The 25208-nt window shown below is 31.8% G+C and overlaps 1 protein-coding gene across 1 annotated transcript; it reads left to right on the forward strand.

The window, feature by feature from the left end:
- Positions 1-47: 47 nt before the first annotated feature.
- Positions 48-12911, forward strand: LOC143072156 (dnaJ homolog subfamily B member 9-like). Its single transcript, XM_076246974.1, has 4 exons — positions 48-152; positions 2652-2878; positions 7304-7834; positions 10111-12911. The coding sequence occupies exons 2-4, from the start codon at positions 2662-2664 to the stop codon at positions 10179-10181; spliced, it is 819 nt and encodes a 272-aa protein (XP_076103089.1). The 5' UTR covers positions 48-152; positions 2652-2661; the 3' UTR covers positions 10182-12911.
- The last annotated feature ends 12297 nt before the right edge of the window (positions 12912-25208 follow it).

Here is a 25208-nt window from a genome sequence, read left to right on the forward strand (position 1 = left end):
GTCCAATCAAAAAGAAAGTCGTGTAAAATCGCACTTCCGTTGCTAAAAATAAACCAATCTACAACATCCTGTCACTTTTGGTCAGAAGATTGACAGATGAACCTCATTTACGGTGTAGGAAGATAAACAGATTTAAAGACTCAATAGAACAGGTAAATAGTTATGTAAAATTTACATTTATATATCTTGCTCAGTATCCAAAAGTACAGAAACATAATCAACATCTTATTTTATGTTAACATTCATCAGATATTCATATATTTAATTGAACTTCAGAAATGATGAAATTCTACTTTTAACAGGTTGGGAACAAACCCTCTATATGGTGATTATACCTGTATAGAGGGATAATCCTTATATAGAGGGATAAAATTACACCACTACAGGGGGGTATTTTTGTTTAGACTGGATTTAAATCAAAATAGGACAGAATGGCATTCTCTACTTATTATGGCAGTAACCTGCAACAGTTGATGCACCAATTGATGTACTTAGTTTAATATGCACATGCCCAGTTTGCTGCTTATCTGACTTAATAATTAATCTATTGTTCAACATGATTGAAAGCTGTGATGATCAGGTAAATTCTACTCACTTATGCCTCACTGAACAGAATTTTTATTGTTAGATTTAACATGAAATTTAAAGGTCAACTGCTCCTTTTGATGTTGATCACCTGTTCAGATAGGTATACAATAGATTGCAAGTTTTGTCACTTTAGCAGAAAACTGGTCATCCCAATTTTTAGTAAAGTGCATATGTTGATGCATATAATGCTAGAGATTATAGCCAATATAACTAGAAAATGCCACTCTGTCCTAATTTCCTTTAAATCCAATGCGAACAAAAATACCCCTCTATAGAGGGTTAATTTTATCCCTCTAAAGAAGGATTATCCCTCTATACAGGTATAATCACCATACAGGGGGTTTGTTCTCTACCTGTTTAACCCGAGTCCAAATAATTTCTTAAATATGACAAGTTTTCTTTTAATGATTTCTTAAAGTTTTTCCTTTATATTAAGAGTATATTAAAACAGCAAAAAAAATAACATTTTCAAACACCATGCTTACATACCAATGACAATATTTCAATCTAAATGAGAGAAATGAAATCTTACAGATAAATAATGTACAGCCTTAAACCATACATTATATTTCCTCTCTTGGGAATATAGCTTAAATTCCTCTGAATTACACTAGGTTTAGCTGATAATAACTGTTGATGTCATGTACAAATAACCATGATCAGGAATCTACGTACACAATAATACCTTTTCTGACAATTTTGGGGCAAGTGACCATGATATGTTACCAAGGTAATAAAAAACATATGTTTCAGTATTGTGCCTGCTGAAGAAACTATAAACTTTAATATGTGCACATACGATCATCCAAATTCAATTAACAAAAATGATTAAGAAAGGAAATTATTGTAATAGTTTGCTTTCACAGAGTGTATCCCTAATTAAGAAACTTGAACCACACCATTTCTCCAGTGACCTGTATTGTAAGAGTAATCAAACTGACAACAGTTGAATCTTTCTCCTAAGTGTTTATCATTTTTTATAGTCAGAAAGGGAATATTTTTTTGAAAATATGTATTGTTTACTCTCTCTGGTTGCTGTGATTTATTTATAAAAAGAAAAGTAATTCAGTATTTATATTTACTGTTTTCAACTTTAAATTTTACATTCTTAGAAGACAAAATAATAGACTGCAGCTTCAACTGGTCCTGGACATCATGCACAATTGATATCTAATTCTGACTTTACTATGTTTATTTTTTTTTTATGCAATAATGTGCAGGAATTTTGTCTGACAAAGGAAGAACAGACATAGAACTTTGTAAACAAGTGTAAATATGTCTATTTAAAGAATTTTTTTTATATTGTGCTATTTTGTATGATGATATAATTATTATAGGATCATACAAAATAGCACAATATTAAAAAAATACCTGTCAATAAATTCTTAAATGAAATAGCATGTACATGTACAATGTAGTACATTGTGAGGATATTAAATATTTGGCAACCAGTCAGCCTTTACTGATACCATTCCCAAGGACTTAAGGTCGCTGGACATTGTTCAAAGTCTAGTAAAAATGGGTTGTGTCCAGTTACCATCTAAACTTCTAGAAATACAGTAGGGGGCCTCGGTGGCCGAGTGGTCCAAGTAGTTATCACTAGCCAGTCAACACTGAGTTTGTGAGTTCAAACCCTGCTCATGCTGGTGCACCTGACTCCAATCTCATATGACTAGGATTGTCAGTTTTCCTATCGAAGGTCGGTGGTTTTCTCTGGGCATTCTGGCTTCTTCCATCAATACAACTGGCTGTCACGAAATATTCTAAATGCGGTGCTTAAAAGTTGCATTAAAACACCAAAAAATTAAAAAAATCAATCTAGAAATACATAAAGATCATAAAACATTGTCAGATGAGACATACAAATGTACATGCATCTGTTCCATCAGTTTACATGTTTGATTGAATTGGAACTGTTGAGATTGTGTACTGAATATGAACTAAATGTACAAAAATGTATTGAATGTTGTTGTCAATTATGTTCCCTTGGGGGCCATAATTGGTTGTAAAATATGTACATTGTTATGTTTACAAATGACTTATTGTTTTATATACCTTTTCAGAAATTTCATTATGAAGTGTGATAACCTGGTTTTTCTGTCTGCGTTATGCAGTGTGTATGTGACTCATTTAGTACTGTGTGGAAAAGACTATTATGAAATTCTTGGTGTGAAGAAGAATGCAACTGATAAACAGATCAAAAGAGCATTCCGTAAACTTGCAATAAAATACCACCCAGATAAAAATAAAGAAAAAGATGCTGAAGAAAAGTTTAGAGAAATTGCAAAAGGTATGTTATCATGAGGTTATACATTTGTTATACATGTACTGTTTACATTTGATTTGCCTTTTTTTTTTTAAAATGAATAGTAATATGAAACTATGCATAATAGTATGGTAAAACATGTACAAATATATACAAGTGGAGTACATTTGTACAAAATGTATGAGCATTACATTTACATCATGTACATTGTAGTGTACATGTACATTGTTAACATACAATTATTTCTTACACTCAGTGTACAAACATGTATCATGGTACAATTTACAAGTACATGTATGTCCCTGTACTCGGGTATATATAAATTCTTAAACATCTTAAACATCTTAAGGGAACTGTATTACTTACAACATGAACATAATGTACAAGAACAAATACATTTGTATCAAATAACACCTAAAATATACTGTACATGTAAATTAAATTTTAACATTGTGTACATGTGTCAGTTAGTATTGATGTTGGTGTACTGGTGTATTAATAAGAAGTGCTGGAGGTAACAAAAAGTAGTTTCTTAGACTTCACATGTCAATGTCAGTATGGTCAATGTATTGAATAGAAATCCTTGTCCTTATGCATGTTTTAAATCGTCAGATAATTAGAAGCTGTACATGTAGATGATTTTCATTTTTTTAATGATGCAGAGTCTTCTTTTTCGAACTCACTAGTCATGTTAGTAAGAAGTCCTTTTTGAAATTCAGAATAATTAACAATGTACATTAGTACAATGTACACTTTTTTCTGCACGTACACCAACATTTGAAAGGTGTCCAACATGTCATTTTTCTAGAACAGTTTATGTGAAACTGAAAAAAAGAACAATGACAGATTACAAATATTTTTTAGCATGTTTAAATGATGAAATGTTTCAAATTCATCTTATTTTTATGTTGAATATGGAAAACTGACAAAATGAATAGTCTTTTTTTTAACCTTTTGATCCTGTTAATGTTGATGGATTATCATCATGATCATTGTTGTATTCAATGTACAATGTATTTTATAAACCATTAATCAATTTTACTTCAAAGTGGCACCTTTACATTGAAAGTAAATAGTAACAGAGCATGACCAAAAGTATTCATCACTGGTAATAATTTTTCCAACAAAATGTACATTGTACATTGTTGTACATACATTTTTATTTCAAATAAAAAGAAAACTTAAAAAAAAATATTGTGTCATTTCTGGTCAAATTTTAATCAACTTATCTTGTTATATTGTCATGATCATGATGATTGTACCAATAGAAGCTGAATTGTCACAGACATGTTTATTTATATTTTTGTTCTAGAACATTTTAATTTTCTGATGATATAAACACATATTATTTGTTCATGAAACTGCTACAATTAATTACATGATTTTGTACATACATGTGTATAGTTAAATTTCAACCAAATTACAGTGTAAAGAAAATGCATTGTGACTTGTAGTTTGATATACATGTACGGGCGTATGACATTTGCGCCGATTTTAAAAATTTTCATTCTTTCATTTGCGCCTATTTCATTTTTTCATTTGCGCCGATTTTATATTTGCTCCTAATTAGATTTACAGGTAAGTTAATATTTGCACATGTACTGTACTATACCGTTGATAAAATCTGGTTATAATTGTTGTTCATTTATGTTTAAGTTAATTTTGATTCATATTGTTCTGGAACTTCGTTGTAACATGATGGACATATTACACACTGAAACGAGCCGAGGAGTCAATTCTTTAATCATCGAGGGCCATACATATCGGAAGGTTAGTGTCCTGAAACATAAGAACATATACTGTATCTTACAAATGTACCACAAATCGTGCAAACCCAGAGTCACCACGGATTCTATTGTCAAAACACTGATCGAGCATAAACATGTGGCAGATGTCCGAAAGACAGAGGGGTACTGTCAAGAAAAAGTCTGGAGGTGTATCTTGTAGGCCTTCTTCCATCTCCCCTTAGTGAGCAGGGGACAACAGTTATGTATTTATAGATATAGGAAGATGTGGTGTGAGTGCCAATGAGACAACTCTCCATCCAAATAACAATTAAAAAAAAAGTAAACCATTATAGGTCAATGTACGGCCTTCAAATCTGAGCCTTGGCTCACACCGAACAACAAGCTATAAAGGGCCCCAAAATTACTAGTATAAAACCATTCAAACGGGAAAACCAACGGTCTAATCTATATAAAATATAAAAAAAACGAGAAAATTACATGTTATGATTGACAATTCATTACATTTGTACAAATGGCTAATGGAAGAGGTCTAAAATGATAAATGAAAAATAACATGACTTGGATGGAGAGTTCTTTCATTTGCACTCATACCACATCTTCTTATATCTATTCACCTGTAATTTACCTGTAAAAAAATCGGCGCAAATGAAAGAACGGCGAAAATGAAAGAAAAAATCGGCGCAAATGCAAAACGCCGACATGTACATGATATACATGGTCATTTCATTTGTATCATGTGAAAAATAAAAAGAATTGATTAAAAGACTAAATGTATGAACAAATATATATATACAATGTATACAGTTCTGTGTCTTTTAATGGTTGCATGGTTTGTAAAATCCAGATACAAATTTAAATGCCTTCATCATTTTTTTTTTAAGAAAGGTGTTTATATCTGAAATAGAGGCGGGTGATGAATATAATATGGTCATGCACTGTACTTGAAAATACTAATCCTTTATTTTCAAAACAAGAACATCTGTTGATTCTACTTTTCCATATGGCAACCATTAATCCAATAATAAATATTTTTATGCTTTCTAATTCATGTAAATGTCATAAAAATTATTATGACGATTTATGCGCTCTTAAAAAGGAATCATTTACGGTTACTTTAATTCTGACATGTCAGAGGATTTAGAATTTTCCTTAAATATTTTGAATGATAATTTGATATCCACAAGGCATAAATCAACATGGTCATGTACAGGCTGTTTTATGATTTTACATTACATGTTCATGTACAATGTACATTTGTACATGTTGTACATCATGTATAGAACATATAAACATTGAAATGTGGTATGAATCATAATGCCAATGACACAACGTTCTATACATTTTTGTTGTAAATGTATCTGTTATCCATCACAGATGAAGAACACAATCAAAATCGTGGGCTCTGTTAGGCCTACAACAATGAGTAAACCACATGAATCAAATTTTCAGGTTTATTAAAAAATAATTCTATTACTTTAATAAAAAAAAGATAGCCTTTCTAAAATTGATCATGTTGATTGTGAGAATCATCTTATTTGTTCATTTTTGTAAATGTACTGTATACATACACATGTATGTGAAGTATGTATGTCTTTTGATTGAGTGAAGCCATTTCAATTGATATTTTATTACTATAGTCTGTCTTTTTAAGTTGTGTTATTACATTGGTTGCAATGAATTACATTGATTTCCCAGTCAAATAAAAACCGATAATTTCACATGTGAAATAAACATGGTTATTTCACTCTCTGATGTCATACAACAATAGGCGTTGTCAAGACATCGATAACGTGGGATTAAAACATGCGTAGGAAAAACATATAGTTCCTTACATTTTCTACATTAATTTCATAAAAAAAAGAGCCATTTGCCAATGTAATAAAAAGAATAACTAATCAAAGAATTCAAATATCGAAAAATATTCAACTCGTGACCGAACAACACTGATAATTAACTCATGCGCTACACGCATTCGTGAATTAATGTGTTGTTCAGTCACTCGTTGAAAATTTTTCTCTATTTGAATTCTTCGATTAGTTATTCTATAAATATTACATTGTGTTTCTGGTAAGGGTGAAGGTACATGTACTGTTCAGTGTAAGGCTCTGTGTTGAAGACATACTTTTACCTGTAATGGTTTAATTTTACAAATTGTGATTAGATGGAGAGTTATCTCATTGGCACTCATAACATTTCTTCTTATATCTATATGTACCTGTACAAGTACATCATGTAAATGTACATACTTGATTATTACATAACATCAGTTTTACAATGATCCATGATCATGAAGTAAGTAAAAAATTCTGGAAAAATAAACAATAAGTACATTTTGAAGTAAAAAAGGCAGATACATGAACATGATGAATATGTAGGTAAAATATCTCAAATAGTGTTGCATTTTATCAATTCTTTAACCATGCAGTCATGCCAATGTATATTCTATCAGTTCACTGTTAAAAAAAAATAAAATATAATTTGTTTGCCTAGGTTTATACCACATGTATACATGTACGGTATCAATGCATGTTTCAACTGAAACTTTAATGGATTCTTTATTGATTTATTCATTTTGTTGGTGATTCTTACCATGCTTACATACTATAGATTCCACCAATTGAAGGTATATATATATATATATATATATGCAGGTATAAAGAGCTTTAATTAATATTTCATCTTATACTTTATTATTTTTCAGCATATGAAGTATTGTCAGATACAGACAAACGAAAAAATTATGACCGATTTGGTGACACTGAAGATGGACATCCAGGACAAGGAGGAAATGGAGGATATGGTTTTGATTTTGATTTCAATGACTTTTTTAAAGGTTTTGACCATGCTTTCAAAGATCATAAACAACATGAACAAGGACATCACAATGCTGACGATCATGAAAGCTTTACCTTTCATTTTGGACAAAATGGTGGCAGTTTTAATTTTGGTGATTTATTTGAGGACGATGATGATAGTAATAATGGTGACGATAGCATTTTTAAATTCGGTGGTTTTGACGACGATATGTTTGGAGGAGGAGGTTTCCACAACATGTATGATGAGGAATCTAACGGTAGACATCAACAGCATTACCATACCCACAATAGAATGCATGACCATGTGCATCACAATCATCAAAAACATATGCACAATATGCACAACATGCACAATGCACACAGAACTAGACATAATCAGCACAATACCGAAACAATGCATACAATGAGATCTTCAGGTAAAATTTACTCATACAGCTTTTAACCTCTATAGTTATTCCATATTTTTATACCCCTGCTTTACCCTGCTTTAAAAAAACTGGGTATACTGTTTGACCTCTGTCCTTCCATCCATTAGCCCTCTGTCAGTATGTCCATCCGTCTCATGAATATTTTTTGTAGCATCTTTCTCAGGAACTACATCATAAGGATTTCTGAAATTTGGTTTCAGGGTTTATTTACATGATATAAGTCAGCTATATAATTAAAAAAATTCTTGATATCATATAGAGTGGGGTGCTCATTTTCGCCATATCTTTCCATGTTTTCTAGAGTTTATGTTCAGATCTATGTTTTTGAAGTATACTGATATTTCTATAGGAAGATAACTTCAAATGCAAAATATTCTTAAGCTTGAAAACGTCTTTGTTTGAAAATAATGTTCTGAAAAGTAAGATTAAAGGGTGTTTGAAATTGCCTGATATTTTGTCAATGGGGGACACATATTCGCCGTTTTTATGCCCCACCTACGATAGTAGAGGGGCATTATGTTTTCTGGTCTGTTCGTCCGTTCGTTCGTCCGTTCGTTCGTCCGTTCGTTCGTCCGTTCGTCCGTCTGTCCCGCTTCAGGTTAAAGTTTTTGGTCGAGGTAGTTTTTGATGAAGTTGAAGTCCAATCGACTTCAAACTTGGTACACATGTTCCCTATGATATGATCTTTCTAATTTTAATGCCAAATTAGAGATTTTACCCCAATTTTACGGTTCACTGATAGAAAATGATAGTGCAAATTTCAGGTTAAAGTTTTTGGCTTCAGGTTAAAGTTTTTGGTCAAGGTAGTTTTTGATGAAGTTGAAGTCCAATCAACTTGAAACTTAGTATACATGTGCCCTATGATATGATCTTTCTAATTTAAATGCCAAATTAGAGTTTTGACCCCAATTTTACGGTTCACTGAACATAGAAAATGATAGTGCAAATTTCAGGTTAAAGTTTTTGGCTTCAGGTTAAAGTTTTTGGTCAAGGTAGTTTTTGATGAAGTTGAAGTCCAATCAACTTGAAACTTAGTATACATGTGCCCTATGATATGATCTTTCTAATTTAAATGCCAAATTAGAGTTTTGACCCCAATTTTACGGTTCACTGAACATAGAAAATGATAGTGCAAATTTCAGGTTAAAGTTTTTGGCTTCAGGTTAAAGTTTTTGGTCAAGGTAGTTTTTGATGAAGTTTAAGTCCAATCAACTTGAAACTTAGTATACATGTGCCCTATGATATGATCTTTCTAATTTAAATGCCAAATTAGAGTTTTGACCCCAATTTTACGGTTCACTGAACATAGAAAATGATAGTGCAAATTTCAGGTTAAAGTTTTTGGTCAAGGGAGTTTTTGATAAAGTAGAAGTCCAATCAACTTGAAACTTAGTATACATGTTCCCTTTGATAAGATCATTCTAATTTTAATGCCAAATTAGAGAATTTATTCCAATTTCACAGTCCTTTAAACATAGAAAATGATAGTGTGAGTGGGGCATCCGTGTACTGTGGACACATTCTTGTTACACATCTATTTAAAACAAAATAACTGCAGCTTTAAAAAATATTTATCAAATCAATTTCATTATAGATGAATAGCAAACATTTCAAATGTGTAAAGAACTGACATTTAGGGCAATCAGTCACAGAATTACTAGGAAATACTTTTTTGAAATATTTTTTTTCATTCAGGAAATTGGCTGAAAATCGTTGTCTGTTTTTCGGTCCTTTTCGGTAAGTGCCGAAATTTTGTCTTAGTTTAAAAAATAATCATATTTGTTATAATAATATAATTCACCGGCATATTTCTTCCATTTCACCCATCCTTTGAAGTTTTTACACCTCAAAATCATAAAACGGCGAAATTGTGTCCCCGGCGAATATGAGCGCCCCACTCTAGGAGTTTTCAGATTCTTCACTCAACAACTTCTTGTTTAAGAACACTTCTATCATTTTACACATGAAAACACGAAAACAAAGTAGAAAATTTTCATCACATTTTTATCAGGACAAGGATTTCTAAAATTCAGGGCTTATATCGGATTTTAATCACTCAACAAATTCCTGGGTGGATGGGTGGGATACCATTAGTGAGCAGTATAGCTCTGAGCTTCACTTGTTTTACCTATTGTCATATTTATGAATTTAAGTATAAAAAATATTGGTAAATGTACCTTATTCCCTTTGTGGAAAATTATACCATAAAAAATTCTGTAATGCTACTAATATTTCATAATTTTTTAACTTTTGGGTTTTTCCAGGTGGCAGAACATGTAGAACAGTAACACAGAGAGTAGGAAATATGGTCACAACACATACAGAATGTTCCTAGTATACAAGGGAGATAACTTGTTATAGGGGAGATAACCTCTGTTTTATCTGTGATATTCTGACAGATGAACTGCAGCAACATTTCCTGAATAACCTGTAAATTGCATTGCAAAGACCCTGTTCAGTTTTCAGCTCCTTGTTCATGTGTTCAAGTGTTATATTTTTATTATTTGCAAATTTATCAGGGATGTGGTTCACTGACAACATTTCATGTGAGCATTTTACATTGAACAAAAAATTAAGTTGTTTCTTAATTAAAAAACAAATGTTTCATTGATTACTGTATGCATGTGTTTAACAATGTTAAAAGATTTTTTTTATCAAATAAGTTAAATGTTATACTTTCTGCATTGCTTTGGGATCAGGTGTTAATCGTTCTTTACCTTTTTACGATCTAAGGGGTTGGAAAGGAGCGCATTCAAAAGTCACTTGAAGGTACAAATGTATTTTTCATCTTTTAACATTCCTTTCCTTTCCAATTGAACGATCAGTATTATTCAGACTAACAGACATATGTTTTTTTATGAACTCATCTTTGTTTACTGTGGATATATTTATTTTCGTGGGAACCAATTTTCTTGGTTCAAGGAAAACGTGCATATGGATATTTAATTTCGTGGTTTTGGCAACGTCTACATACATTCCTTTAGACAATTTGTAATTCGTTGAATATTAAAATTTATGGTTCCATTGTACCCACTAAAACCACAAAAATTGGTATCGCACGAATATTAGTGAATCCACAGTATATGTCAATCACAATGGGCATATGAATTCTACATATTCAGTCAAGGGAACAACTAAAACGTGCTATACAAATTTTGAAATCTCTTGTTTGAAATAGATTAAATTGAGTCTAAATTAAAATTAATAGATTTAAAATTCACTTGTTTAAGTAATTTTCTTGACTGATATAATGTAAGAACAAGAAGAAGTTAAGAATGAAGTCCATCTCTCAGTTACAACTCTTCAACATGTTCACCAGAAGTTTGCTTTAGTTTTGCTTGCCAAATTTGTTATCTTTTCCAATTTATAATAAAGACTCGGTGAAACATTGATTGTATATAAAATAACAAATTTCCACCAGACCAAATGATGTAGCTTTTATTGTTTGTGTGCATAAATTCCAGTGCTCTCTGTTTCCAAAATAAAACTGTAATGTCAAGTTAATATAAGTTATATATTTGTCATGATCAATTAGGTATATTTTTGGTTTTTTTGTTTTGTCTTAGATATCTGCGAACCATTATTGTCAAATAGTGCTTGTTTAAACAACTGCATACTAATTCATTATTCAAAAACAAAAATGAAGTTTAAAACACATTTATCTCATGTATGGTGGTTCAATTTTATTTTGTTATAATTATATGTCATGTTTAAGTGTAAATGTTAAAACATTTATTATGGCATTAATCTATTTATTTGTTTTGTTAATTGTTTGTGTACATGTGTAATTGATTGATTGTCGCTTGCTTACGGTAAAGTGGTAGTTTAATTAGTTAAAAAACTAGTCTTGATATTATAATTATTTGTAAAAAAAGAAATGAAATAGTAAGTGTATAACTCCAAAAAAGTAGTTTAAAAGTAAAAGTATATGTTTGGAAAAATTGTATCTTGACTACATTATTTAGTAATTGAAATACTACTTGTAACTTGGGGAATTAAGCTGGTCTAAGCTTACAACAATGTTAAAGCTCAGATCAACATAAGAACTAAGATAGCAACAGGACTATCTAAGTAAATTTTCTTTAACAAAAGTTGAGGAAGATGATAAATATTTTACTAGATTATAAGAACTACAAGAATCTTATGAAATTATCAAATGGTTGTTAAGCACCTTTATATTTAACAATAACATGAAATAAAACAAATATATCTGTACATCAGCAATCATATTTACCAAAAATATATTTTAATACAAGTTATATGTGAACACATATAATTGTTTCTATACCAGTGAATAATAAGAATTATTGTAACTGCAGACAATGTTTTGCCAAGTTTAAATCTTTTGTTGCATTATTATGTATAGAAATGTTGATATTGTTAAAATCCGATGTCTTTCATTTAGATTGTCAGTAAATACAGATTTTTTTTTCATTAGAACTCTATTGTTGAGTAGTTTGAAATTCTAACTATCTGAAACCTATTGGGGGTTTATTTTTACAGAGTTTTCATAACACAATTTCTAGGGCCTAACATATCATTTTTTTTCTCTATTTTTCTTGTTCTTTCTTTTGATCCTCTCAAAAATAGGATATTCTTTTGAATTTATCTGAAATATGAAAATCAAAAAACTCCAATTTTTTTTTTTATGTAAATGTCTGACCATCATTCTTGAAAAATTGTGTCTTGTAAACTAATCCTGTGAAAAAAGGTCTTCCCGATTTTCAAAGTGCTTTCCATGAGTTCCATCACTTCCATGTACATTTCAATGGGATTGCCCTTAATCTTTTTGAATAATGCAAACTACAAAAACACATATGAACTATACAAACTCAAATAATTGTTCAGTAACTTCAGTAAACTATCTAATGAATTATTTTGGTTTTTACTAGGGAAAATGTATTAGAGAAACCACAAATTGAGGGATTTGTTTTATTTGTATTTACTGATAATATTTAAATATTTAATCAATCACTGAATCATATCATTGTAAAAAGATCAACATTCGCCATTTTCATTTTAAAATGATGGTGCTGTTATTTTGTTGAAATAAAATTCAAAAATATTACCGTGTGTTTTTTATTTTTATACTACCGCAAAAATTTTCAAATTTTTCGGTAATATATTGGTTGACGTTGGCGTCGTCGTCTCAAGACATTTGGTTTTCGCACTCTGACTTTAGTATAAGTGAATAGAAAACTATGAAATTAAAACAGAAGGTTTATGACCATAAAAGGAAGGTTGGGATTGATTTTGGGAGTTTTGGTCCCAACAGTTAAGGAATTAGGGGCCCAAATAAGCATTTTTCTTGGTTTTCGCATAATAACTTTAGTATAAGTAAACAGAAATCTATGAAATTTAAAATAAGGTTTATGACCACAAAAGGAATGTTGGGATTGATTTTGGGAGTTTTGGTCCCAACAGTTTAGGAATATGGGTCCAAAAAAAGGTCCCAAATAAGCATTTCTCTTTGTTTTTTTGCACAATAACTTTAGTACAAATGTATAAGTAAATAGAAATCTATGAAATTTTAACACAAGGTTTATGACCACAAAAGGCAGGTTGGGATTGATTTTAGGACTTTTGGTCCCAACAGTTTAGGAATTAGGGGCCAAAAAATGAATCATTGGGGTTCTTTGATATGCCGAATCTAACCGTGTATTTAGATTCTTAATATTTGGTCCTGTTTTCAATTTGGTCTACACTAAGGTCCAAAGGGTCCAAAATTAAACTTAAAATTGAGAATGGAAAGGGGAATGTGTCAAAGAGACAACAACCAGACCATAGAAAAAACAACAGAAGGTCACCAACAGGTCTTCAATGAAGTGAGAAATTCCTGCACCCCGAGGCGTCCTTCAGCTGGCCCCTAAACAAATATATACTAGTTCAGTGATAATGAACACCATACTAATTTCCAAATTGTACACAAGAAACTAAAACTAAATTAATACAAGACTAACAAAGGCCAGAAGATCCTGACTTGGGACAGGCGCAAAAATGTGGCGGGTTAATATAAAAAAGATGTGGTATGATTGCCAATGAGACAACTATCCACAAAAGACCAAAATGACACAGACATTAACAACTATAGGTCACCATACGGCCTTCAACAATGAGCAAAGCCCATACCACATAGTCAGCTATAAAAGGCCCCGATAAGACAATGTAAAACAATTCAAACAAGAAAACTAACGGCCTTCGGGCCTTATTTATGTAAAAAAATGAACGAAAAACAAATATGTAACACATAAACAATCGACAACCACTGAATTACAGGCTCCTGACTTGGGACAGGCACATGCATAAATAATGTGGCGGGGTTAAACATGTTAGCGGGATCCCCTTACCTGGGACAGTGGTATAACAGTACAACATAAGAACGAACTATAAAAATCAGTTGCAAAAGGCTGAACTCATCAGATGGACAAAAATACAAGTGGAAGTGGCCGGGTACTTATACATCCCGATACAAAAAGACACAATGAACAGATCTGAGAGTACTCACAGTTATCTGACAGCTAGTTCAAAGCCACTAGCAACTAATAAAAAAATCATGCATCTAAGACTAAATTTTCTATCCGTAAACATCCAACATCCAATGGATTTAGTGTAAAGACGTCATAAACAGCCAGAGAAAAACATGACCTTGTGCAATGCCAAGTTACAGGTATCGACAGATTGAATATGTATATGTATATAACATACAAGTAATATTTAGTTTGCTTTTAATTTACTGATAACAAAATCAATATTTATACCAATAAAAACAATATTCAATGATCTTATTACAGTGTTAAATAGGTAACCTTTTAAAATAAGTTTATTTAAAGGAGCGACAAGTTAACATGGATCATTTCTAAATTTCCGGCCCCGGTTAACAACATTTCCGTAAAAATGAGGATGTGCTATCCCGTTTGAAATAAGTTTTCTACGGGTAAAACCAAACTTCAAAACCAAATCTTTATATCTATGGAAAAAATCAGTAAAGATTTGAAGTAACTTATGGTAACGATATCCCTGTTTTAATAATTTACCAGTAATACATAGGTTGTGTTCATTAAAATCAAAAACGTCACAACAGACACGGGCATAGCGAACAAGTTGAGAAATATAAACACCGTAAGATGGTGCCAAAGGAACATCTCCATCTAAAAATGGAAAATTAACAACTTTTGTCGTAAATTTTAGTGTGGAGTTTCCCGTTTAAAACCGAAATATCTAAATCCAGGAAAGGACAGTTATTACCGAATAAATTTGATTTATTTAAAGTTCCTTAGGGTAAATTTCAGCAGTATTTTGAGTCAGAAAATTCTTGATTATTTAACGAAAAAAATATCATCAAGATAACGGTAAGTGTTGCTGAATTTATCGATTAAATGCAATTTCGACAGGTCTTTACTGAGTTTAGTCATAAACTGTGATTCGTAACAGTACAAAAACAAGTCTGCTATTAAACATGTTTATGAGATCTCAACCCTCCTCCTATACCTCTAGCCAATGTAGAAAAGTAAACGCATAACAATACGCACATTAAAATTCAGTTCAAGAGAAGTCCGAGTCTGATGTCAGAAGATGTAACTAAAGAAAATAAACAAAATGGCAATAATACACAAATAACAACAGACTACTAGCAGTTAACTGACATGCCAGCTCCAGACTTCAATTAAACTGATTGAAAGTTTATGATTTTATCATATGAATATTAGGCACAATCCTTCCCATTAGGGGTTTAGTATCATAAAATATATGAGAAGAACATAACCCGTGTCATGCCAACAACTGGTTTTGGAATAAATGTGTTTAGTTCCGATGCAAAGACCCTATAAGTGAATCAATATTAACGCTAAAATATGCAATCTTTAATGACCTGAAAACAGTATCGTAACCATATCCCTTCTTAATAAGTCTATTTAAAGGTTTTGTTAGTTTCTGAGGTGATTACTGACATGTTTGTGCTATTTAAAGATTATTTCCACAAAAAATTGGATGTGAAATACCGGAACGTATAAGAAGTCTGCAAGTTCAGCTATATTTACGAATGATGTCCTTATACCGATGATAAAATTTAGTAAATGTTTTGACTAGTTTGTGATATCGAAAACCCTGGTGTAACAATTTTTCAGTAATACATAAATTTCTCTCCTTAAAATCTAAAACATTGTTACATACACGAGCGAATCGTACAAGTTGAGATATATAAACACCGTAAGATGGTGACAAGGGAACGTCACCATCTAAAAATGGATAATTAACGATAGGAAATGAAAAAATCATCTCTTTTATCATAAATTTTAGTATTAAGCTTTCCGTTAGTGATATAGATATCAAGACCAAGGAAAGGGCAGTGGTCATTGTTAGTATTAGCTTTATTTAAAGTAAGTTCAACAGGATAAATTTCTTTAGTATACATAATGAAGTTGTCATAATTGAGAGCCAAAATATAATCCAAATATCTAAAAGTATTATTAAATTTGTTTATCAGATGTTGTTTCGATGGGTCTTTGCTTTTTTTTGTCATAAATTGTAACTCATAGCAATACAAAAACAGGTAAGCAATAAATGGTGCACAGTTAGTCCCCATTAGAATTCCCTTAAACTGACGATATACGGAATCTCAAAAGCAAACAAAAATGTTATCTAGTAACAATTCAAAGCATCAAAGCATGTCCAATTGACATAGTTTTTTTGTTTATTGCTACTAAAAAATTACCTAAAAGAGTTTTAACATATATATTCACATTCTGACTTTTTAAATGCCCATTCAATTAAGTGTGTAATTTTTTTCTTAATGAGAATGTGAAGTAATGTGGTATACAGGGTAGAAACATCAAAACTTTGAACAGATTCAAAGTCACCAACATAAGCATGCAATTTATCAAGTACTTCCAACTAGTTCTTTACACTCCAAAAGTAATTAATTCCACTATTTTCGAAGGCCTTATTTGAACAATTTATTATTAGGTTTTTAATTGTACCAAGTGTACTGGAAGAAGAATAGACAATTTAGTAGTGGAACAATGGCTTGAAGACGAAATAAATCTAAACCTGTAAGGTGTTTTGTGTAGCTTCGGAAGCCAATACATAGTTGGGACTTTCATTGTATTTGGTTCTGCTTGTAAAGCGGTCGCTAAAAGTTTGTTTCTTACAGATGTCGTTTTCTGAAAATGGAGTCAGTCGGAATCTTGGTGAATTGGTGATTTCTTTTTTCAGAACCTCAATGTAAAATATACGTCAAACAATAATAATATTATTAGCAGCTTTATTGGCCGGGACAAAAACAAATTCCTTGGCTAGTTCTTTTAGTTTATGTTTGATACGAGAAATAGGTTTATTGTTGTTATTGTTAATAGTAAAATGTTCTTTAAAATGTTGAATACGTATATATCAACTATCTTCATTACTGAATTAAAAAAAAAATAGTCCAATGATTTTTTGTCAGCTTTTCCCGTTTTATTCATTTCAAACAGAAGTTAAGAGTGAGTCGTGGATGATATTACGACACTCATTCCAATTAATAATTGACGGGGGACGATATGTAGGTCCTTTACTGAGGAATGATTTTAACTCTCGGTCTTGAACGATGTTAAGATCTCCTGTTATAACATGGGAAATGGGTCCATAAATGTATTCGGAATTATTACAATTACATGAAGTAGGTGTTTTTTCACTGATATTAACATCTTTACACAATTGGCTATAATTAAACACAAAGTTCCTGGTAGATTTCTTGTAAATATAACAAATAAGAGGTAGCTCAGTATTGTCAAAATATCCAGGAATTTGTTCTTTTACAAAATGGTCGTTAAATATACCGGCAATATTTACAAAATCAAAACCTTTATTGACATACTTTGTTTTAATAAAATGTTTTTTATGATCTCCAGGGCGATCAATTTTGGAAAATAGTTTAGAATAACAATATGCCATAATAATTTATGAACAATTTCATACTAAGTCTTACGACTGCTATATGAAATTGTGTTGCAATCCTCCAAAATTTTATTTAACTTATCAACCGGTAATGAACAGAGCTTTGTTAACAGATAATGACTGCCGTTGTTTTTTTAAATAGAAATTAGGTCCGAAATATTGGTATGATTGGTCCGAAATTTTCTTTGATTGCGATTTGTTCTACGACCGTGAGAACGGTTTTTACGAACAGTTTTAGAAACCATATCCAAAATGTTAACGGAATCTGTTCTTGATATATTACCAATTCCCAGGACATAACCATTAAGACCGAGAGGGTAGACTGTCTGTAATTTTTTAATCCAATTTAATTCAATTATTTTCCATGATCGTACAAACTTTGAATGAGATTCACCAGGCTGCTTATTTACTACTTCTAAAGGTTGAACTGCTAAATATTTAATAGGATGAGTGTGCTTCTTAGGGTCTTGATAAATGATACTTTTGAATGTATTGGGTCTTTTAAAACGATACAGATGATCTTGAGTGCGTTTAGGTAAATATCGTCCAGTTTCATCTACGTACTGAATACCACATCCCGCTTTGTTTCATGTGAGTAAATAAATAATACTGTTTCTTTTTCAAGTTATATCAGTTTCAAAATTTAAAGAAAATGTGCGACCATTAAACGTGGACCTTACCGTAATGTTGGTAGAAAGACGGTGATATGTAAGTCATTTTTTGGCATGACACTTATCGATAGAAGGGTAACCATGATTTTTATTGTTTAAAATGTTAGCGATGGTGGTATTTTTAGATAACCGATTTTGAAGATTGAGACGTGTAGATACCCTTTGAACGAGTTTAGTATTTCATATTTTTCCATTTCTAAGCTTCATATTTTTTTGTGAATTATATAATAAAAGAGCAAAGACTGGCGTCCAGAATATGAACCAGCATACAATAAATTAAATTATGTAAAAATGATAAATCTGTTCGGCTAAAAATGTCAAACGCTATCCGTATTAATTACCCGAAAAAGATAGGGTATATCAGGGTAGCGACTGATGGTAAAGTAATGAACTAGCAAATTTCTCGCTCGGACACACACTCCATAATAACATAAGCATAAACCTGAACCACGGGGAGGCACTCTACTGTCTCCACACGGCACTAAAGACAAACTCTGTAAAAAAAAAATTGAGAATGGAAATGGGGAATGTGTCAAAGAGACAACAAACCGGCCATAGAAAAAAACAACAGCAAAAGGTCACCAACAGGTCTTCAATGTATCGAGAAATTCCCACACCCGGAGCGTCCTTCAGCTGGCCCCTAAACAAATATATATCTTCTCGCTACAGTGAAGACCTGTTGGTGACCTTCTGCTGTTGTTTTTTCTATGGTCGGGTTGTTGCCTCTCTGACACATTCCCCGTTTCCATTCTCATTTTCATATATACTTGATCAGTGATAATGAACGCTATACTTATTTCCAAATTGTACACAAGAAACTAAAATTAAAATAATACAAGACTAACAAAGGCCAGAAGCTCCTGACTTGGGACAGGCGCAAAAATGCGGCGGGGTTTTAAATATTTATGAGATCTCAACAATTTAGTTTGATTTTAACAAAAATTGAATTGTTCTTTGATATGCTGAATCTAAACATGTACTTAGATTTTTGATTATGAGTCCAGTTTTCAAGTTGGTCCAAATCGGGGTCAAACTTTGTTTGATTTCAACAAAAATTGAATGCATGGGGGTTCTTCAATATGCTGAATCTAACCATGTATTTCGATTTTTAATATTTGGGCCCGGTTATCAAATTGGTCCACATAAAGGTCTAAAGGGTCTAAAATTGAACATTATTTGATTTCATCAAAAATTGAATTCTTTTGGTGCTATGATATGCTGAATCTAATCATGTCTTTAGATTTTGGATATTGGACCATAATAGGTAAATGTCCAATTTAAAATTTTTAAGTTTAAGTTCTCAGACCACATTCATTCTGTGTCAGAAATCTATGCTGTGTCAATTATTTAATCACAATCCAAATTCAGAGCTGTATCAAGCTTAAATGTTGTGTCCATACTTGCCCTAACTGTTCAGGGTTCGACCTCTGTGGTCGTATAAAGCTGCGCCTTGCGGAGCATCTGGTTCGATTTCGTTATTTATTAAAAGCAGTTCTTCATTAGTGAATATGAAAATAAAAAAGATATAGTGTTGTTGCCAATTAGACAAATATCCACCAGTAACCAATGCATTAACATTAGCACAACCCCAGGTTACTTAATGTTTCAATGAAGAGCAGGCCAATTTTATATTGTAAGCTATGAACAGCATCTGAAAAGCAAGGTGTGAAGTAACTAAAAGACTGATTGTTAAAAATGAAAGTAAACACCATTAAACTAAAACATCTGTTGAATCAGTAACAAATTACAATTATTGTATGTAATTCTATTTTTCATCAGACACATGAACTCACAACCCCTAACTTTGGACAGTGGTAATGCAGCACAATGTAAAATAACAAAAAATACCCAACTCTGTGGAAAACTCATAATGCAAAGTGTGTAATTAAAAGCTCAAAACATCAAACGAATGCATAACAAGTGTCATATTTCTGACTTGGTACAGGCATTTTCTTATGTAGAAAATGGTAGATTAAACATTATAACTGCACTACTCATATCTTTTTTGCATGGTATTGTCAGTTTGTATTCAATTAATTGCTTTTATTGACCCATTGGTATTGAAGACATTCCATAACCAATTTAAAAAATCTTTTGTGATCCATGCATTTATTGAGATTTAAAAGAGTAAAGATTGAAACATGAAAAAAACTAGTTGAACTCTTCCACATATGCATGTGCCTGTCCCAAGCAAGGAACTTTGCCAGCGATTGTCTTGTCACATCTTAAAATGTATTGTTAAATATTGGTGTTGGTGGCGTATCTTCAATATGTTCTGTTTAATATTATCCCAAACTTAACCTTAACTAGTCCAATGGACCATGTAAGCTATTGTCATCTTTTTATTGTTATTGTCAAATGCAGTTATCTGAGTTATTCTAAAAATATCTTTTAAAAATCTACCAACATGGCAGCTGGTCGCATTGGTTGCATATGGATAAAAGACATCAACGACTTAAAAGTTGAATCTATTTTTTCTTAATTCTAAAGGGGCCTGGGTGGCCGACTGTGTGGTCTAAGTAGTTAAAAAGTAGTTACTACTGTAATCACGTGCACTAGCCAGTCAACACTGAGGTTGTTATTAAGAACCCGCTAGAGAGGATGAACTCTACTCCAATCTTAATTGACTAGATTATCAGTTTTCTGTCAAAGGTCGGTGGTTTCCAGCTTCCTTCACCAATAAAAACTGGCCACTACGGAATAGCCTAAATTCGGTGCTAAAGAGTGACGTTAAAACACAAAAAAATCAAAAAAAATCAAATCTTTATTTTTAAACAATGGAGAATGCTCTATATAAACATATAAGATTTAAAACAAATGGAAAAGTTTTTTTTAAAGAGAACCGTGATATAAATTACATGTATAGTATAATTAGATAATTCTGTGGACTATTTAGAAACAAATTATATCATATAAATTATGCCGAAGCTAGCAATGGTTATACAAGTGTGCAAGGTAACGTCGAGGACTAATCATCATCAGTATAATTGTTTTGACTCAGTAGTAACATAATGGTTGAGCGCACACATGTTTCTGAAATAACTTCTGGAATAGCTTTCTGGACATAAGCAACACGACGGGTGCCACATGTTGAGCAGGATCTGCTTACCCTTCCGGAGCACCTATGAGCACACCTAGTTTTTGGTGGGGTTCGTGTTGCCTATTCTTTAGTTTTCTATGTTGTGTCATGTGTTCTATTGTTTGTCTAATTGTCTTCTTTCATTTTTAGCCAGGCGTTGTCAGTTTATTTTCAATTTATGAGTTTGACTGTCCCTTTGGTATCTTTCGTCCCTCTTTTTTCTTTAGGAACGCTCTTTGCCTATAGTTTTGAAAACCAAAAATATCAAACGTGATCAGTACTGCATGCTGAGCACAAAATCAAAGAACGCTCGCAGTTACTGATTTCTATTTCTGGGTCTAAGTTTTCGACATACAAATCCTGTTGGAATGATTTTCAAGTCATCCCGACTATGCATTTTTCAAAAGTTATCTGCTTTGAATCAACAACAGAAGAAAACATAACTGCAACTTTACTATAGTAATAATATGATAAGATAGATAAGATAAGATAAGATTTATTTTATTAAAGTGTCACCATCCATTACAATATCAATATATATATACACATAAAGTCATAAGAACCTAACATTTAAGTAAAAGGAAGCCAGCCGAAAACGACTTATGAGACACTATCATTAAAACAAACATCTAATACATACATAAAATACTTTGTTACATTTAAAAAGTATTTCGTAAATAAAAAAAAATAATAAAAAAAAACATATATAATTTCTAGATGACATGTTTTCGTCGATAAAACATATGATAAAGGGAACTAGCTAAAAGAGGAACCATATTCTCATTACACATAAGATAACGAAGTTTTTCAATATCGCATAAATACTCAAAATCCACATTTAAAAGACAGGCTTTGGCATATAGTTCATGTCTGATATCAGAGTAAAAACAACAATTAAAAAGAAAGTGTTTTTCATCTTCAATTTGGCAACTGTCACAAGAAATACATAAACGGTCTTGTAGAGGTTCTGGTGGTCTAGCATATCGACCTGTTTCAACTTTAAGTTGTAACGAACCAGCTCTGAATAGTGACAAAATACGTCGGTGGCATCTATTATTAACTACCTTTACATAAGTCTCCGTACCAATACAAGTTTTAAACAATCTATAAAATCTTAATTTATTACCATTGACATTATTTTTATCATTCCATACTTCATGGTGCCAAGATTCTTTTTCAAAAGCTTGTATAGAGTCCCATACATTACACATATTAATTTCATCTTCTACATTTATAATCAAACTATATTTACGAGCTAACTGTAAAACTCTATAATCCCATGACGATTTTCTTCTAATCGCCCAGGTATGAACCTTTTTACATATATTACTGGTATTGTCACATTTAAGACGATTCCATAGTTTAAAAACTTCAACTTTTAGTAGTGCATCACCTGATAAAAAACCCATATCACCTCTAGCAGCTAAGTTGCTGCTTCTTTTGCTTAAGCCTAAGAAAAATTTACAAGCATTGTTTTGCAAATTATTTATACAATTATGTATATTAATGCCCCATATACCGGAAGCATATGTAAAAATGGGTTTGACTAAAGTGTCATATAATTTAGTAAATACATCAAAATTCATACCACCAGTTTTACAAAATTTTGCTTTAATAACACCAAGAGCTCTATTAGCTGATTTATACCATGCTTTGGCAATTATAGAATAATCTGAAAATTCATTCAAAAGTACACCAAGATATTTATAACAAGCTGCATATTCAAGACAAAGTTCACCACATTTGAACTGAAAATTACTTCTTAGTAAAGATTTATTTCTAAAATGAACAATTTTGGTTTTGTTTTTATTTAGAGTTAATCTCCACTTTTCACACCATTTGTTTAAAATGTCCAACTGCTTTTGCAGTTTCTCTGCATCTGGTGCAATCAATGCAATATCATCAGCATATAATAACATAGAGACCATTATGTCATCTATTTGAATACCACAATTTGCTCCTTTAATATCTGAGACTAAATCATTTACATAGATAGAAAATAAAGTCGGCGATAAAATACAGCCTTGTTTTACACCAAGAGCAACAGGAAAAAAGGATGTCATAAAGTTATTTACTCTGACTGCACAGTTGACATTACTGTATAAAGAAGTAATACAATTTAAAAATATACCGCTAATACCAATTTTTCTCAATTTAAATAGTAGACAGTCTCTATCAACGGTATCAAATGCTTTCTTTGCGTCAACAAAACATACAAATGTATCCTTTTTTGCATTTTTTCTACTTTTGACAATATTATCTAATACATAAACATGATCTGTACAGTTTCTACCTTTTCGAAAACCGTTCTGTTCATCACATAAAATTTCATTTTCACTAAGCCATTTATTCAAACGCTTATTCAAAATGTCAGCAAAAATTTTACATGGGATGGATAAAATAGTTATACCTCTATATGACATAGGATCGAATTTACAACCACTATCATTTTTTGGAATAGGATTAATAATTCCATTTAACCATAAATCAGGCACTTTACCATTTTGAAAGCAGAACGAAATAAGTTTAAATAACAGGTCTATACATATGCTATTGCGTAAACTTTCCGCAGGAATATAGTCAAAACCGACGGCTTTATTCAATTTAGTCCTATTTACAGCGTCAATGACATCTTGTCTCGTAACAGGGCAGTTCAAAGTGTCACAGTTCCTAGTCGGGAAAACATGATTGTTTCCCTTTACCCAGTCTAAATGATTGTTATCAAAGTTGCCATTATCACCAGAATTAAATAGTTTTTCGTAATCTGTTTTCCATTTGTCCAGGACAACATCAACATCACTACTAAAGCCTTCATCTGTTTTTACTTTGAATGGAATGTTTTGGCGACGTTCATTCGCAATACCAATATTACCAATGTATTTCCAAAAGTCCCGAGTGTTATTACTTTGAAACAGTTTAGACAAATTATCCTGCTCCTTTAATTGAAATTTACGTTTAGTATTTCTATTTAGTTTATCGAACTGATTACGAATATTACAAAATTCCTGTTTTAGTTTACGTCTCAGATTAGTGCAGTTTTTGCATTTCAACCACTGCTTTTCTTTAATACACACTTTATTCCATAATGAGGTAAGTTCTTCAGTCCAATATGGTTTTCGAAGCGATTTCTTCCTTTTATTCGAACTTGGTCCTGTTGGGGTCTTCAATAGGGGAACTGTGTCTTTCATCTCTTTTTCTATTAAAGTAACAAACTCTGTATATGCACTATTAATGTCTTTATTAGTGACTAGTTCGTTTTCAATTTTGTCAATAGTATCTTGAATGTGTTTATTGTTATTTAGAAAGATCAATGGGAAGCGTTTCAAATTTTACCTGGGTCTATCTGTATTTGGTGCTTGTCCAATATTACTCGTATCGCATGCAATGTCTTTCTTTACGTTTACAGCCCAAACTATTGGTCCATGGTCCGGTATGGACTTTTCAAAGTTCAAACCAGTATCGACTATAAGATTAGACATTAAATACACGTCACAGCTTGTACACATGTCTAACTGTTCATGAGGTGCAAAGACATAGTCAACAACTGACCGTCCACGCTTTGATACACAAGTGAAGTCGTTATTTCCATCAGCACGACCATTTAGCATACACAAGTTACAACTGGTCAAAAAGTCAATTAGAAGATCACCGTACTTGTTACTGGAAACGTCAATTATTTCTC

Source organism: Mytilus galloprovincialis, chromosome 1 (genome assembly GCF_965363235.1).
Source record: "Mytilus galloprovincialis chromosome 1, xbMytGall1.hap1.1, whole genome shotgun sequence".
Classification (NCBI taxonomy): domain Eukaryota; kingdom Metazoa; phylum Mollusca; class Bivalvia; order Mytilida; family Mytilidae; genus Mytilus; species Mytilus galloprovincialis.

Coding starts and splice junctions, on each gene's coding strand:
- LOC143072156 (XM_076246974.1), top strand. CDS start 2,662: ATGAAGTGTGATAACCTGGTTTTTCTGTCTGCGTTATGCAGTGTGTAT. Junction 2,879..7,303: donor GTTTAGAGAAATTGCAAAAG/GTATGTTATCAT, acceptor ATTATTTTTCAG/CATATGAAGTATTGTCAGAT. Junction 7,835..10,110: donor GCATACAATGAGATCTTCAG/GTAAAATTTACT, acceptor GGGTTTTTCCAG/GTGGCAGAACATGTAGAACA.